The sequence below is a fragment of the Aptenodytes forsteri genome, unplaced genomic scaffold (genome assembly GCF_000699145.1).
Source record: "Aptenodytes forsteri isolate BGI_AS27 unplaced genomic scaffold, ASM69914v1 Scaffold61, whole genome shotgun sequence".
NCBI lineage: Eukaryota > Metazoa > Chordata > Aves > Sphenisciformes > Spheniscidae > Aptenodytes > Aptenodytes forsteri.
Window position 1 is genome coordinate 7,382,735 of NW_008794443.1, and position 17,589 is coordinate 7,400,323.

A 17,589-nucleotide genomic window follows, 5' to 3' on the forward strand; every position below is an offset into this window, starting at 1 on the left:
TAGCATATTAGGCGGTTACCAAAAAGCTGCCTGTAAGAATTCTAGAATTTTTTTTTCATGGCTAATAGTTTTCTGTATTAGTGGTATTATTATATGTGAACATATTGTATTAAATCTTCTCAGACTGAAGAGCATTTAAATTAGAAACAGATTTTAATTGTTGAATGCTCTCAGCAAGATTTGCTCTCTGTGGCTATTCTGCATGTTTGTGTAGTTTTTTTCTGTTTCTGTGAAAGCTTTGCTGATAAATTCATTCACACAAATGTGTTTTCAGTGCTCAAAGACTACACATAGATAAAGCAGAGACTGCAGAGTGTTTGTCAGATTTTTTTTTGTTTGTTTGTTTCATCCATGTTTATGTGAGGGAATACTTTATTCATTATTCTGGTAATGAAAATCTCAGTTCCTCTGGGCACTGCTCATGTTCCAAGTTTTCGTTAGATTTGTAGATTAGCTCTTAGGTACCAACTAGAAGAACAGTAATCAAAGGAGAGTTAAGGCATTTACGCCATGCATTAATGGTGGCCATTTTCCCTTTTCCCAACAGTTTGAAAGCAGAATGGCTCTACAGTCAAGGTAAAGGAAGATCGTATCGACCTGGACAGCATGTTCAGTTAGTCCAGTACTTGGCTACTGTTTGTCCTCTTGTATCTACATACGGTCTCCAGACTGAAGAGGATGCCAAACTGGAAAAAATACTGAGTAAGCAGAGGTGAGAGCTTCTTGTTTCTCTGTTGCTAGTGAATGTAATTGAGAACATAATTGTATGTCTTACTATGTGTTAGATATAGTAACATTTCCTTTTAAGTATTTCAAAGCAGCAGTGGGGGCTGGAGATAGGAAGAGTAATGGAGGTACAGGATGTATTCTAGAGGGGAATGAGAGGTAAGGCGGCAGGAGCGTTTTCCTGCTTGCTGGGCCATCTAGGGGCAAATTCTCTATAGTTTGCAGTCTGTGCTCCGTAGGACATCGAAGGTGACTTGTGTTAGGAGTGAATTAAAATAAACAAACTACCTACTGAGATTTTTTTTTTTTAGCCACAGAGAAAGTGAGGAAAAACTCAAAAAGGAGCTTAGATTAGTTTTTGTTCTAATTGTAAATGAAGACTATTGTGGTACACTGGTGTATTAGCCACTTTTTTGTTGTTAGCGTGTTCTTTCTTGGTTTTAAAGTTAATGTCCTTTGAGGGACACTGTTCCAGTGATGCTCTTGACAATCTCTGTATCTGGCACTTCGGGTCTGTCAGCAGAGGCCTCTATAGTCTGCTGGTTCTGTCAGCAGTAGCCATTTTGCTAAGGTCTGCAAGTAGATCAGGAGAGTTACCGTGCTGCACTTTCCTCCCATGAAAAGCTGAACTAATTGGGATTAAAAGCCAGAAAATGTAACAATACACATATCCCTGTTCCCCAGGACCTATTGACAAACTTTTTTTGCAGAAAGGTCAGAGCAGAAGACTCAGCTTAAAGGAGCAGGCTACATAAGTGGCATAGCGTGGGTAGAAAGTTGGGCAACAAAAGTGTTGTGGTAAGCAGAAGGGCGGCATCTCATCAAAAGGCTGGAAACTTGGGAGCATCTGGAAGGAGCTAGTGAATACTTTGTCAGTGTGGACTGATCTCCAGGAGGAAATTATAGAAATCTTGGGGCCATTTCAGAGGAGAAGGTACAATAGAAGCATATTGACATTGAAATTTCCAGCTAAGTGCTCTGACATTCACATGATGTTTCTGGGGAAAATTCAGGAAGTTGACTTGCAAAATATAACTCTTTAAAAATTAAAAAAAAACCCAACAAACAAAACAAAAAACCCTCACCAAAAAACGAAGCCCCCAAAATCCCCACCCTTATATATATGCACACACATATATGATTTTTGAGGCAGTTTGACTTTTCTGACCTCTATGTCATGATCTTTTGAATTTAGCTGGGCTGAAACAACCTCTGTGTGTTCTCAGTTTGTAAAGGATAATTTTGTTTGTGGCAATGTTTGTTGATTTGTGTTAGGAGTTTGTCCCTTTAGTAACAGGGATACCCTTTCCTTGATTCAGTCATTTTCAAATGTAAAAGACACTCCCTCCATTCCTCAAACTCCTCTACACATAAAGTATAACGTATCCTGCAGTAGGCTTTTAAAATATCTGCATACCTTCCTTCCTTCCTTGTGTGTAGAAATGCTTCATGGTTTTCAGTCTATAGTCAGAATTGCATGTTGGATTTTTTCTTTTTTTTTTTTATACATGTACAAACGAAGAAAAAGGGGGAGGAGGAGGGGGAACAGGAGCAGTCTGTGCAATATCCTACTTTGAGTAGTCCTGTTAGTGTCTTGTAGGTGTAGGGATCTGCATAACTAGCCTCTTGTTTTAGAATGATTTGATCATTTGTTTCCTTTAAAGTAGTTGATAGTTTCTTTTAGATGTCTTCTGTACCAAAAAAGCTTAAAAGAAATATAAAATCTGTTGGAACTCTGTGCTTAGGCTCCACCAGAGGCAGCTGATGCATCAAGACCAAAATGAAGGACCACCTACATCATCTACTCCCAACAAAACACTGCCAGTTACTTACGAACACAGCAGTCCAGCCCAGCCACCACAGATAGTTCTTGAAAGTGGTAAGAAGCTAATCTGCACCTGTGATCTAACCTGTGGAAATAATTTTTTTTTTTTTAACATAGGTAACTTTGTGGAGAGAATTTCAGAACAAGACCCTGTTATTATTTTATTCTATTGATTTTTTTGGAGATTTTCAACTGAAGTTATACTTCGTTTTCTAAAAATACATTCCATGCTTATTCGTGTCTTGAAATGCTAGTAAGATTGTTAGGTAAAAACCACAATCCAATAAACTAAAGAGTTATTACTTTGACTGTTCCATCTGATAAAAGTGTAACTTCTCCATGCTTACTCGTGTCTTGAAATGCTAGTAAGATTGTTAGGTAAAAACCACAATCCAATAAACTAAAGAGTTATTGCTTTGACTGTTCCATCTGATAAAAGTGTAACTTCTCCAGGGGGAGGCAGTTTGTGCAATTTACCATACCCAGTATTTGCAAAGTTTGTGGAAGTTACCATGACAAGTAGTTATTGTCCTTATTGTTATATAGAAATAATGCTTATCATTACTAGCATTTTAGATCTTCTAACACACACAGGTTTCTAACTATCTAAACCAAATTGTGAATCCCTGTGAATCAAAAGAAGATATGTTATTGAAATACTATGACAATTTTGAATATGGCTCTCTGCCTATCTAGAACCTATCATCCAGAAGAATTCTTGGGTTGGACCGAGTGCAAACGATGATCATTCCTATGCAGTAAAGAACACTTTTCTTCTTGAAAGAAATTTTCACAAGGAGCTCTACCTTGAAGATATACAGACAGATGAAGACAAACTAAACAGCAGCCTGTTATCCTCAGAGTCTACTTTCATGCCAGTTGCTTCAGGATTGTCTCCAGTGTCTCCTGCTTCAGACCTGAAGCTACATGGAATCAATTTGGGCCTAGAAGATGATGACCATACAGGGATTGAATGTGTGAGAGATGTTAATAGAGGAGAAACAGCTAACAAGCAAGAAGCTTCATGTGCTACAAGAGAGCGCTCCAACAGAGCGGTAGGAAGTGTGGAAACTCAAGAGAATATCAAAGAGAGTATGCTGTTGCCTTCTCCTGATCCAGTAACAGCTAGCCCGACTGCTAATACTAGCAACTGTTCAGGATCCTCTGAAGACGAAGTTCTGCATAGTCACCCCAACACCTCAGTAGGTGCTGAATTGGGAGTTACAACTCTCTGTCCTGACCAGATGGCAGGAGAAAGTTCTGATTCATTAGCTGTTGTTGATCAAGGCACAGCTGAACTGCAAAGAATGACTAAAGCAGCTACCAAACTTCAATCCTGCTGGAGAGGATTTTACACAAGGAACTATCATCCCCGAGCCAAGGAAGTGCGGTATGAAATTCGACTAAACAGAATGCAGGAGCACATCGTTTGCTTAACTGATGAAATAGAAAAGTAAGTTGAGGTCATGCTGTGTATTTTCAAATCTGAATGAATATAACCATTGTTCCAGGATGTTTCAGAACAGGTATAAATGGGTCTTGATATAACTACTCACAGTAGAACCTAGAATTGGGAATATAAAACTGTGATTACAGTAGAGGATCGCTTCCTGTAAGATAAGCACAGTTAAGCACATAGCTCTTCATACTCTCAAAGTGCCTTCTATGAGTGGGTTGGGTTAGAATAAATTTTTCTATTCCTCTGTTAGCAGGACTTGCATGTTTCACAGCATAACCAAAATAGAAATTGCCAAGTGCGATTTTTTTTTTTTTTTTTTTTTTTTTAAATTTTACTTGTCTCCTAGCAATTACAGAGTCTGTAAATGAAGTGTCCATATTGAGAGTCATTCCTCTGTTACTGGTGAAAAGAAGAATTCTCTCTCTGCCTTGCATGATACAATTTTAAAATGTAATTCTGTGCTTGGTTCTGGTTTTTTTGATCCTATCAATCCATGTTTGGAGGAGATCATTATCAAAGTTTCTCAATTTGTAAGATATAAATTGCAGGTTTAGTTAATATCTTTCAGGATCAGCCTGGGAACTGGCAGTCTGACAGGCTCTTTTCCTTTACTATCACGTTCTGTGAATCAAGTTGAGCCTGCAGTGAATCTCTAGAAACTCCCGATGCTTACACATCATGCCTACATCCAAGTGATATCAGTTGGGGAGAGCATAATTTGAAATGAAGAAGCACTATTTTGGGGGGGGCGTTGTGCAGGGGAAAGAAGCGCGTCTACTTAAATGAAGAGCTTGGGTTCAGTTTACAAAAAGCCACTTAAAGTATTAGCAAGTCAATAAATGTGCTGCAGCAAAAGGAAGCAGAATCTTAATGTAACTCTGAAAAAGATATTTGAAGTCAGCAGCTGGATATTGATGGCAAGCCAGACTGCAGTAATGTCTTAATGTTAGGCTCTGTTGTATCTTTCAAGAGCGACGTTATATAAGTAGGCATTTTTATGTATTCTTGTTGATCTTGTTACCCAAATGTTGCTTATTTACGCTGCATAAATTTGGATGTGTGTTCTTGCAGACTAAGAAAAGAAAGAGAGGAAGATAAGATTCAGAGGCTTGTACAGGAGGAAGCTGTCAGATTTCTTTGGAACCAGGTAAATAGTTTTAGTCCTTTTATTTTTCTGCTTACGTATGAATTTGAAAGGCATTATTTCATACTGTAGATCCGGAAGAGGTAGTCAATATGGTTCATTTTTTTCCAGTGATGACTTGGGTGGCTTATTAGAATCTAATTGCCATGTTGTTTGCTATACTGGTTTTCTGGGATAAAATAACATTCAGAAGTATTAGCGCAATAACACTGGCTTTGTTACAAAAGGCTAAATTACAGCCTGGTGTGAGAAGGAGGACAAAATGCAAGGGAAGCTAAATAAACATAGCAGGAGTGTGAAGGATGATATGACTGCTAGATGCCCGGGGCAAATGAACTGGTGTTCAAGCTATGTTGCTTGTGAGCAATTCATTTCTACAGTAGAAAAGTTATTAATACATCTTCTAATAAGCTATTCTTCCAAAAATAAGACTGACTGCTTTCTTAATTATGGGTCATTTCATAAAGGTTCACCATCCTTTCTGTTTTTAAGAGCAGATTCCTTTTTCTTCAGGTACTTGAACTGGGAGGCTTGTGTGCCCTGTCAGTGTTGCACACCTAGGTTTAAAAGCCATTATTTAACAGTGGGAAGAACATATTTTCCCTAAAGGTATAACGAACCTTTTGTTAGTTCACTTGGTCTTAAATTTTATATTAGAGCTTTGTTGCTGATTGCAAGAAATACTCTAGAAATCAAAGTACTTTCTTAATTACATTTTATAATGAAATTTTCTCTATACTTTACAGGTTAAATCCCTTCAACAATGGCAGCTTTCAGTGACACAAAATTTAGGTGCCACTTGGCAACCTGTGATCTCTTCAGCCAGTACTTTCTGTCCATCCGAACCATCTATTCGATCATCCACACTTGAGCAAGAAACCCCACCAGATGTTAGTTCTGCTTGGTTAGTTCCAGCTAGTGATGTTCTTCAGGAAAAGTCTTCGTTGCAGTTCCCAGATTCTGGTTTTCATTCTTCCATGGCTGATCAGACTCATGCCGGTGACTTATGTAGCTCTGAAAAAAGTTTAACGGAAGGAACAGAGAGCTCTCTTTCAGTGGAAACTGTCAAACAATGCGGCAATTCTGTTTCAGCGTATTCATCAGATGTAGAGGATGACCATGGGGAATGTGGGCAAAGTAAAGACAGCTCTAGTAATGAGCAGGACGACAAACTAATACAACAGTATTTGAAATCTGTTCAGCAGCTGGAGGAGGCTGATGAAGGGACAAACTGCAATGATGAAACAGGGGGTAGCTGGCCACAAATCACTGTTTCAGCAGAAAGCCAAGATTCTTTGTCTGACAGTGTCTCTGTAGATCTCCCTCAAGATGCATCTTCCCCTGCCCGAGGTGAAATCAGTCAGACACCAGAAAGCTGCAAACTGAATTCGGGAATAGTAGAAGGGAAGCAAACAGACTGTGATTCTTCATTTCAGATGCTGCATGTTGGGATAGCTGTATAGTAGGCTTAGTTCCACAAAGGACTAGGGATTCCATTTCACTTTCCGTTCTCTTTCTTTTTCCTGCTTATACAAAACTTATTTTTCATGTGTGCTGTTTCAGATTTTGACTCATGTTACCAATTTATGTTTTAATTAGTATTTTATTGATGTCGCTGAGGACTGACACTGACTATGCTAACCTGAAATCAGCAAAGTTCTCAGTGACAGTCATTATGCACTTTATTTTCCAACAGAAAACTGATATCCTAATAACTGGCTTCCATTAAATTAATTCTGAAGATTGGGGGTGGTGTTTGCTGTAAATTCACTTCGGTGAATGTGTTAGTAAGTGTTTGAATTTTTTTCTAAAAAGCAGGATTGAGTTCTTACTGTGCAAAAGAGAAGGAAACAGTATGGGAGGAAACGGAGTCAATATAGGCAGCGTGTGCGTGTATAGATACAGCCTGATGAGAAAGATGAAAGCAGTTGCCTTTCCGACTTCTTTTGACTTTAGCAAGAGCAGTTTGGTCAGTGTTTCAAAGATGCATTCCATGAAACCAGTGTCCAAGTCAGTGAATTCTTTTTGTCATTTACATGAAGCTGCTGGCTAGGAATTAGGTCATTTACATATGCACTGAAACAAGGACTTACAGAAGTCAGACCTTAGGGAGCTTCAAACAAACTTTTTTTCCCTGCTTTCTCAGGTAAGACTCCAAGTGAAACCAGTAGCAGCCTTTACTAAATGAGAACGTCAAAAGGGCATGTGATTTGGGAACATAGTTTCCAAGACTGCACTGCTGGGTGATAGCCGCAGACTTGGTGACATGTTTTGCCTTCACAAGGATGCTGATGTAATTTTGGGATGTGGATCTGCATGGCTTTCAAGACATTAGTGTGTTTGATGGATCACAACTACTTCTATCTACAGGTATAAATATTAAAAGCAAATGTCATGACTTAAAACTCTCTCTTGACATCTCTGTTGGGTTTTTTGTTTGTTTTTTTTCTCTGTATGTCCAGTATTTGACATTCTAATTAGATGTGGATAAAAAGCTGTATTTCTTCCCTGTTGGCAACTGTGCTGAGTTACCTAGGCTATGCTTTCCACTTAAACACTGGGCAAGTGGTAGGGTTTGTATTCTGCCTAGCTGTTGCTATGTTGGTTTTTTTAATGGAAAAAGATCAGGTATCTTAGTATACTGCAAAAGTGGCAAGGGAAATCTGTTTTGCCATGTGACTAGTAAAATAAAAGTTGATGTTGTGACTTCTAGGGGTCAGTTAAGTTTGCTAATACTACATTTTGCAATGTGCACTGGAAGGCCAGTGTTTCAATAGTATGCTAATACTAACTTCTCAGATATAAAGACACACGCATACTATAATTCTCTGAATCCACAGGCTAACTTCTGGTGCTATGGTGTCATTAAAATCAACTAGTGCTGTTTTAAAGTGACTCTTATGACCATGTTACCATGTAAAATAATTTTTGTAGAAGCTTTGGTTGCTTGTCTACTTTAGGTTTTGAGCTGAAATTTACCACTACTCAGGAGTTTGGCATGAGGCCAGCATCTGCTTGAGGCCTCAAAATAGCCTTTATTTAGAACATAAATGTTGTGTATTGGACTTGTACTAGCCATATGCCCAGCGGTGAAGCTCACCTTGGAAGAATAAAGCTTGCCTCTGTGTATAGAGTAGCATCATCTCTTTTTCCCCACCCCCCAAAAAATAAGTTCTAGGGCACTAACTTCTCAAAAGAGCTGTCACCATAGTCAAGCTGACATTTGACTGTGCCTTGCATACATGAGAGCATTTAAAAAAAAAAACCCAACCAAAGCAAAACAAACAACTGAGGTGGTGGATTATTAATGTGCTACCTTTCTAATTCAGTCTAGTTACAGCATGTTTGTAGCATAACCATATTCATAATTAGATCTTAGAGCATTAGTGTGCTTGGGTATTGAAAGTGGTACAGGTGCATTAATGTATCAAAACACCTAATTAACTGTGCAAAGAAGTTTGTAGGCTACGTGATCACACCCTTGTCCGCTGAAGGTTCTCAACTTGCATTTAAATTTGCCATGCTTGGAGATCTCCACAGTTCATAGATTTGGCTCTTTGAGTGTCAATCTGTTATTACAGAAAAAAAAAAAAGAAAAATCTCGTGTAAACCTTTAAAAAGACTTTCTTTGGGTTTTGAGAGAGAAATTATTTCTGTCTGTGAAACAGTTGTTGGACCTTATACTCTGGAGGCAGTGGTTAGGTGTAATAAAACAGTAAGTTCTCTTTTGTGGCAGTGCTGTATTAGCATATGCAAGGCTTGGGAGAAGCTACACTACTGTCCTGATAAAAATGTTTCACTTACTGAAGACACTTGAGGGACCATATGTATTTTGCTATTTTGCATTATTGGTCGCTTGTGCTGCAGAATTAGAAAGAGGAGAAACAACTTTAATTTTGGAAGTGTCAAAGGGGGAAAACTTGGTGAAATTTAATTTTTCATGGAAGCCCTAGATGTTTCTTGACATTTCCTCTGTTATTAGGGCTTGCAAACACAAACACAAGATGACTTATTTTAACTAATGCCTAGGTCAACTGTTGGCTTTTTTAACTTGTAACCTGTATATCCAAAACTGATTTTATGAAGGTACAGCAAAGTGTGTACCAACATATAATCAGCTTTATCTTACTCTTTTGGGGAAGCTATGAAATATGAAAGATGGGGTTTTTTTCCGATGTTCTAAAAAGTATCTTGCATGTGTAGAAGATGAATTGCCTAAATATACAGAAATCACAAAGAATGATGAAGTTTTGGATTAGTTTTTACAGGGTTAAATGTAATTAGTTTGTATATACACAACATGCTTTCATCCTGACCATTAAAATACATACAGGGAAGGACATAATGGGGGATAGAGTGGAAAAATAAGGAATCAAACTGGATGTATACTTAAAAATGGCTTCTTTCAGTCTGTTTTGACCTCAAAAAAATCATGATCTAGAAATATCTTAGTTTAGCATATGGCTTAACATCTACTCTTCTTTGTCTGTATAAGTTTTCTTAATCTAGGTATGTAATATTCTTTTACCTGGATAAGGATGCACAGCTCCCTTTGGAGATGACGGCAATTTCATAAAGGAATCAAAGACCTAATATATGAAAATCCATGTCTGAAATCTTCCTGTATTAATATTGTATGTCTTTCAGCATTTTCCTTTTGCAAGCCTTCATCTTCAACAGAAGAATGCACTTTGTAGAAGGAAAGCTTGTCTGTTGTACTCTGTCCTGGGCTGATCCTCCAGTCCTGATGGAAGAGATTACTAATGGTTATCTGTCAGGCAATGTTGTCAGCTCTGCCGTGAGTACAGTTTAAGCGCTGCTTTAATTTGCTTCAGAAAAATCAGCTAAATATAGCTCAGACTAACGATTTAAACTGTGCCTGCCACACAAGTAGTTTTGCCCCAAATGAGGTGTTTGGCAAATGCAAACCTCTTTCAGCTAGTCTATGGCAGAAATTACTCTTTTGCCTGCTTTGCTGAAGGTAGGGACAAGGGGGAAGGTGGAAATGCATTTATTTGTGTTTTCAGGTTTAATCTGTGATGGTAACACCAACTCTTTTATGATTGCTATTTCAGTTTTCTCCCAATTATTTTTATAGTTTACAAATTTCAATCTTTCATGTAATCAAGAATGCATTTTTTTCTACTGTATGTAGTAATCGATAGAAACTGTTCCAGATGGTGTTTGGGAAGGTAGAAGAATATCAAGAAAGCAGGCCTGTTCACATTTTATATTTCAAGGTTTATTAAGGTATTTGGATTGTATTGATTCTTCTCTGTTAGTTAACTTCTTTACGAAAGAAAAACACAAGGCAATGCCTTATTAATGGCAGTAAGTAAACTTCTGTTTCTGCCTTCTTCCATGGACTGAGCTTAATGGTCACAACTCTCTTTTTAGTACCTAAAACTGTCATTTAAATGAATGGGAGATTTAGCTGCTGAATGAATACAGTGACTAATGTGGTTTTTGTTCCTGCTTTTTTTTGTGGTGACTATTCCTGTGTGGTGCTATTTTGTAAACAAAGTATGTGTGGCAAGGATGGAATTTTTAAAAGGTACTGAACGTTGGCCTAACTCTCTGCTTTCACTTCCTTAAAAGAAGCAGGGTCATGCTTAAGTTGAGTCCTTGTGAACTGGCTGTCTAACCTGGGATTTTATCATATTTACATCTCTAGGAGTGTTCTTATACCACAAAGCAAGAAGGCATTAAGACTGCAAATTTTATTTTGTTGTTTCTAAAACACAAATATCTTTCAGCAAATACTTGAGAAGGTCCTTGTTAAACTAAATTGCAGAAGCTTAACTGTTTATAGTTGAGTTCCTTAAAAAACAAAAAATCCAATTGCAAGCAACAAAATCATATTTACATCTCTAGGAGTGTTCTTATACCACAAAGCAAGAAGGCATTAAGACTGCAAATTTTATTTTGTTGTTTCTAAAACACAAATATCTTTCAGCAAATACTTGAGAAGGTCCTTGTTAAACTAAATTGCAGAAGCTTAACTGTTTATAGTTGAGTTCCTTAAAGAACCATAGATTCTATTTGCATGCAGCAATTTAAATAAGGCACTTAGCAGCCAGTCTGTCTGTATATATAAAACAAATTTTGGTTTTTTCTGAATAATGTTGTATGTCATTGAGCTTGCAAATTGTTCCTGGTTTTTATGAATTTGTATATATTGTCTGAAGAACTCCAATCTTAATTTCTACTTGTAGCAGGTTGTTTGATGAACAAAAATGGAAGATACATTCCTTTGAGACTACCTGGGTACTTTTTACTGGACTTGAAGTTACAGTGTGTCTTGCTCAGATACACTTTTCCCTGAGAGGATAGAATTGTAGCATTTAGTGGAGACTGACTGAATGACAATAAAATGTGAAAACCATTTAGTTCCTCTGCTTTTAGCTAGTGGAAAAGAGACTTTTCCTGTTGTATTAACTTTTTTTTCCTTGAGGACTGTGCCACCCAAATAAGCAAGCATCAAGTATTCATGAAGTCTTTCAAAAAGTCTTCTTTGATAGTTACAGGTTTTTTCCCAGTTTGACTTTCTAGGACAAGTTACTGAAAAACACTTGCTTTCTATATGCCTGCCAAAAAGTTGGGACTCTGTCTATTTTTAAATGCTTTCTTTATGTCAGTAATGGAAAAAGCACAGGATCCTTTACTTGCAAAAGCATAAAACAGTATTTATCAGGAAAGGTGCTTTGTCTCTTGGAAAGTGCCACGCCAAATTTTCTTGTATAAGAGCTCTCAATAAGAAACTTCTTTTCTGGCTTCATGACATTTATAAGTATATGGGCCAAATTCACTTGTAGAATAATTCTGCTGAACTAAATTTTGTTGAGTCTTTCACAGTAGTATTCTACCTCTAAACTAGAATCTGAAAAATAACAATTAGGCATTGATTTGTCTTTCTACTTCTCACTATTTTCTGTGAAGAATGGTGGGTGGTTAAATTGGTACAGTTCGTATATTTTCTATAAGTGTTTACATTTCTGGATTTATTGTTTCTTAAATATTTTGTTTGTACCTCTGAGTTTTGAACTTTAAATAAATGATTTGTACATTTATTGAAAATGTTAATTTGTACGTGATCCTGACTCTTGCAGCTAATAATAATTTTCTTACCATTGGAGGGCTCTTTTGGAGATAAAGTTTAGAAATACAAAATGGTGATGACAAGGTAAGCATTAGCATTCATGACTTGGTACAGCTGAGGCATCTAATGGCCCACTGTTTCAGTGTTGGAGATAGTAAGAGCATGGCAGGGTACTCAAAACTTATACACCAATTGAATACCAATTTCAGTGGCATCTACTAATCATGACTTGCAGTCCTCTGTTTCTATCACCGGCCCACTCTCTCGTGTTCTTAATTCTCTACTGTGTTTAAAATAAAAGATGTGGCAGTGTTCTCTACAGAGCTTTCTAGAAAGAGAATTAAGGCTATGGGCTTATTGAGAGAAATGCAATTGGCAAAGCATGTTGTTCCCTCTCCTACTATTTTGGTTTGGTCAGATACCTGCTGTGTGCTTAAATAAATGAAGACTAATTAAATATCTTTCAGGCTTTAACAGACAAACAGTCCAGGAGCGCAGACATATATGAAAGTCATGTTTTACTGCAGGACAGTCATCCCAGAGGTTTAAAAACAAACAAACAAACCCCCCAAAACCCCACCAAAAATAACTGTTTTGCTTAACTCTCATTTCACACATGGAGGTTAGTGGGCATTTTTTAACTCTTTGCTATGTGTTTCCACTTCATTGCACTGAAGAAATTAGCTGAGGTTTTTAAGTGAGGCTCTTCTTGCTCTTCTATGAAGATATTTGAAAGACAGAAATAGGCATAGCTAAAGTGACTTCACTTCAAGTCTTAAAAGAGAAAAGCGGTGCTGTTTTCTCTTGCAGTAGAGTTAAGACCTTAAAGCTGTACTATTAAGTTTAAATGCTGTGTATTGTAGGGATAGTAACCATAACACTTCAGGAGCTCAGGTTGAAGGTCACTCTTGTCCCTGTTTTTGATTCATATTTGTAATAAGATCAGACATTAAAATCTTTGGCTAGAGTTGGAAAATAAAGGGATAAATATATCTAGTGGATGGACCGAATTTTATTCAAATGAAAATAGTTACTTTGAATTTTATGGGCTGAAATCCTTACATACGCTAGGAGCTGAGTTCCTTTTGTGTGTGGTGGTGTTTGAAAAACTCCTGTTAATTCTATATAACATTATGTCCGGATGGTAGGTGAGGTATTTTTCCCCTTCACTCAGGTGTTACGGTGTGAAAACTAATTTTTCTCTACTGTATTGATACAGTTGCAAAAGCAGAAACCACTATGTCCAAGTATAGCTTGCATCAGTACATCACTGATTTCAAGCCATAATACTGCATTTGTGAAGGATCTATGGTGATATAATGCATCAATTTGGGGTATAGGTAGAAGGAATATAGAAGTATAGGTACTTTGGCCTACACGGGACAGCACATAGAGATCTTGGCAGATCTTAATACATGGACTTCCTCAACTTTATCCATGTCACTACTGGAGCTCATTCTCATTTTCCGTCTATAGCTTGGCATGGGTTTTGCCTATGCATAAGGATATTTTCAGACATGTCCCTTGTGACACTCCATCGTAACTTCTTGTGGGTCTGGAAAGGTGCACGTGACTGCCTCAAGCCCTGCAAGTAATACAGCACGTTCCTTGGTCTAGGAGCATCAAGACCAAGGGAGTCAACATGCCACCTGGGGCAATTATGCCTGTTGTCCCAGTGGGGACTTCTTGAGGATTGCTGGGACCTTTTCAGGTACAGCCCAAGTCGTTTCTGGCAGAATCTGTGAAAGTGAGGGCTTTGGGATTGCTCAAGTCTATCCCCTTTTTCCTTGCCAAGATCCTGTTCGCCTGCTCTTTCTGATATGTGCAAGACAACATTGAACAAGGTAAGAAATAGCAGAAAACTATGTACAGGATGCTCAAATGAAACCAGTCACAGCCTTTGACTTCTAAGACTCTTCAATTTGTCTGTGAAAACTGGGAAGCCTTTGATCACGAAGGATGCCCTGGAAAATGTCAAATCCGTGCACACTGTGTTGAAATTGTTCATGTGTTGGGCTGAAAGCAATAAACCATTACAAAAGCCTAAACAATTCTCAAACAGTGTAGAGTTGTGAGGAACACCTGTCTAGCAGCCAGGGCTGTTTTGTTAGTATTGTACTAAAGTGCATTCAAGCAGCAGCCTTTGTGATGTCTCTTCCTGTCTGTTTTTGTTAGACCAGCTGAAGTTTTCCAGTCCCTTGAGAACTTGCAGCATGTTTTCTGGTGTGGGAAGTGCATGGAAAATGAGTTGAGGAAGTTACTGCTGCTTATGTGCATAGAGGCTGTGGGACCTGAGGAGAAACAGGAGACTGCTCAAACTCTACAGCCTGAACTCTTTTCTTCCTTCCATCATTAGCACCTACAGCCCCTTCAGCTTGAAGTTAAAGGCAAACACATGTGCTCTTGGAGCCTGTATTTTCAAGGTCTGCTCCACAGCTGTCTTGTAGTGCTGAGCTTCCCGGGGTGGAGTTCATTCACTTATCCTCTCCTCATTGTGGCTTGCTCGTTCCCAATTTTGATACTCTTTCTACAGCAGATTGGCTGTCCTTTTGGTCTTTGAGTCTCTGACTTTACTCACAGATACTGAGAGTCTTAAGCACACGAAGTAGCTATTCTTTTGCTAGCAGGACAGGTAAGCTACCCTTCTCCCCTGCTTTTTCATATTCATAGTTGCCTGATGCTTTCCCTTCTTTGGTGTAGCAGTGTCAATGTTAAACTCGCTGGATATGCTCCGGGTAGCCTTTGGCTGAGATGGCTGTGGCCACACCCTTTGTCTGGTGGAGAAAGGGAAAGGGAGCCCTGGAAGAGCTTGTGTTAGTCCCAAAGGGGAGCAAAACTACCTGGGGTGAATGGGAAGCTGTGCTCCTGCCTGTCCCTGGAGTGGGGAATGCAGCACAGCTGTCTGAGGGAGGATCCGCAGCAGATTTGCGGGCTCCGAAGGGAGGTGGAAAGGCTGCTTGCCTGTAGGTAAGCTTCTCTGTAACCTTTTGGGAAAGCACTCGAGGAAGCTGGAAGAGGATTCTTCTGGCAAAAGCTCTATCCCTTTACAAGTGTTAGATGATGTGAAAAGGGTCTGGGCAGCACCAGATCAGCAAAAGACTTTTTCCAACCAAGTCAAATATACCTTAGTTGTTGCTATGCCTGAAACCAGGGGACATGCTGAACTTGCGTGCAAGGTCGAAGTGAAACTCGCTGTTCTAGGAACTGCGGGGGGACAACAGCAGATGGTTATGTAAGTGAAAAATGGTTAGAGAAGCGATACAGGGGTAATGTGGCAAAAGGGGACCAGTCGAAGATGTGTGTAGAAAGGGAACAGGGTGGCTTGTCCTCTCTGCAGACTCTGGCCAGGACTCTGTCCAATGCAGTGTTTGTTAAATTAAGAATCGGTTTAGTAATCCCAGATGCATTATCTAATATACTGTGTATTGTTGATGATTATTTGCAGATAAGGGATAGAAGGGCAGTGGAGCCAAGGGCCCAGCATAACTTCACCTTACTGCATGTAATTCTGGAAACAGAAATAAGGAAAGATTGATTCTTTTCCATTATCTATCTTTCTGTACTCATCTCAAAATAATTGCCAAGTGCTTCTGGTGTGATAAACCAGGAGGGATGTGAGTGACAGCTGCTGAAGCTGTATTTTTTGGGGGCTAATGACATCTACATGTTGCATGTGGAACAGACCTCACCAAAGCCATTGACATTCAAATAACTTAAAACCAAACAGCCTTTCACAAGGTCCCTTCTACAGAGTGTGGGGGCAGATGTTCAGTGATCAGTTTATGCCCTCTTTATGCACAAAGGCTTACCACAGAAAAGCACATTTGATTTGTTATTAGGTCTTCATCAAGACTAACTACAATAATAACTGAAGAATTTATGGAGAAAAGTAGTGGGGATCCCTTCCCATCATTGAGGGATGATGAAATGTAAAATGTGGTGGAGAATAGCATAGCTGCACTGATTTCCTGTGGTTTTGTCATTGTTGTCATCTTCCATGCCCTCAGCCCCAACATCAGTCCAGTTATATTACAGAGATGGGCTTATGCCTGGCATTTAGCACACTAATTAGATATTTTTGCCTTGGGTCTCACTTTGAACTGAAGAGTCTGTGGGAGAATTTGATGCGCCGCATGGCTCATGAAGGAAAGCTGAAGAGAAATGAGACTGCTATAAAATCGATAGACTTAATATATTGAAAGAAAAAAAAAATCAATACCAAGTACCTTTCAAGATACTGTATTTTTAGTGTTCTGCTTATACAGCCAGCTGGCTTTCAATGCTTGACTGACGGGGTATAGTACTAATAAAAGCTGGTGCCTGTTGAGACTTTTGCTTTCCATCTCTGCCAGGTAATCACCATTGTAATGGGGGAAAGGAGGAGAAAAGTAGAAGTGATCTCACCTCTAACTCATTTGAAACGGCTGTGGCTGATGGGGGTAGGGGCAGGAGACAAGAGGAGGCATTTAATATTTATAATGGCTAAAGTATTATGTTCACAGGAATATTTCAGCTGCTCTGTCTCTGTGTGTGCCTCGTTCTAAGCAAGCCAAGTATTCCTTAGTAAAAAATAAGATGGAGCCTTTAACCTATACTCATGCGGACACCTGCTAGCAGGTGAATGTTTTGGAAAGAGGTATTCCCAAACTTATGCAGTGTTTACAAGTGATGGCAAATCCAATTGCAGATGTCCTGTGACCAGACTGAAAGTGCCACACAGCTCTGGTGCAGGGTGCTAAACTCAACTCTGACTGCGTGCATCTCCTCAGGCGTTTTGAAGTCCTGCCTTTAACACAGCTGGTTTTGCCCAATTCTGCTGTCCTGTTCCTGTCTCCCTAGCTCAACCCCTGCAGCTGGCCCATGGGCCAGCCTCTCCCCCCTTCATCATCTTCTTGCTGTTCAAGACACTGCTTCTCCAGCTCCCTCCCATATTCACCTTCAGACCCAGGCCCAGCAATGTTTGAACTATGAGCCTTATCTCTTGACAGGGGGGTGCAGCTGGGCAGGCCTCGGACAGGAACCTGGTAATACCACCCAGGGCCGTAAACCCGAGCTCCGCAGCAGCCTCCCCACATCCTGGTTTCTTTGGCTTCATCTGCTGTGACTCAGAAATTATAGGGACTTCCCCCCCCGCCCCCCTCATCGTTAGGGTGCCCTTCTCAGCAAAAAGGGTGCCCAGAAATAAGTGCGCGCGGTTTCACGATTTTTCTTCCCCGCAGGGCCGCTACGTCAACGTAGTTGAGCGTCGTCACGGCTGCAAACCCCGGCCAGGGAGAGACCGTTAGCGGGCGGGGCCGGGCCGGGCCTGGCCGGGAGGTGGTGCGATGGTAGGTGCA

General features: G+C 39.5%; 1 protein-coding gene across 1 annotated transcript in view; it reads left to right on the plus strand.

Annotated features, from left to right (window-relative positions):
- CEP97 (centrosomal protein 97) overlaps nt 1-8,671 on the plus strand; it is a 16,720-nt gene extending 8,049 nt beyond the window's left edge. Inside the window, exons 7-11 of the mRNA XM_009289821.2 lie at nt 548-712; nt 2,472-2,605; nt 3,248-4,004; nt 5,082-5,157; nt 5,901-8,671. Coding sequence (XP_009288096.1) covers nt 548-712; nt 2,472-2,605; nt 3,248-4,004; nt 5,082-5,157; nt 5,901-6,617 — 1,849 coding nt within the window. The 3' untranslated portion in view covers nt 6,618-8,671. The remainder of the gene's footprint in view (nt 1-547; nt 713-2,471; nt 2,606-3,247; nt 4,005-5,081; nt 5,158-5,900) is intronic.
- Nucleotides 8,672-17,589: the final 8,918 nt, after the last annotated feature.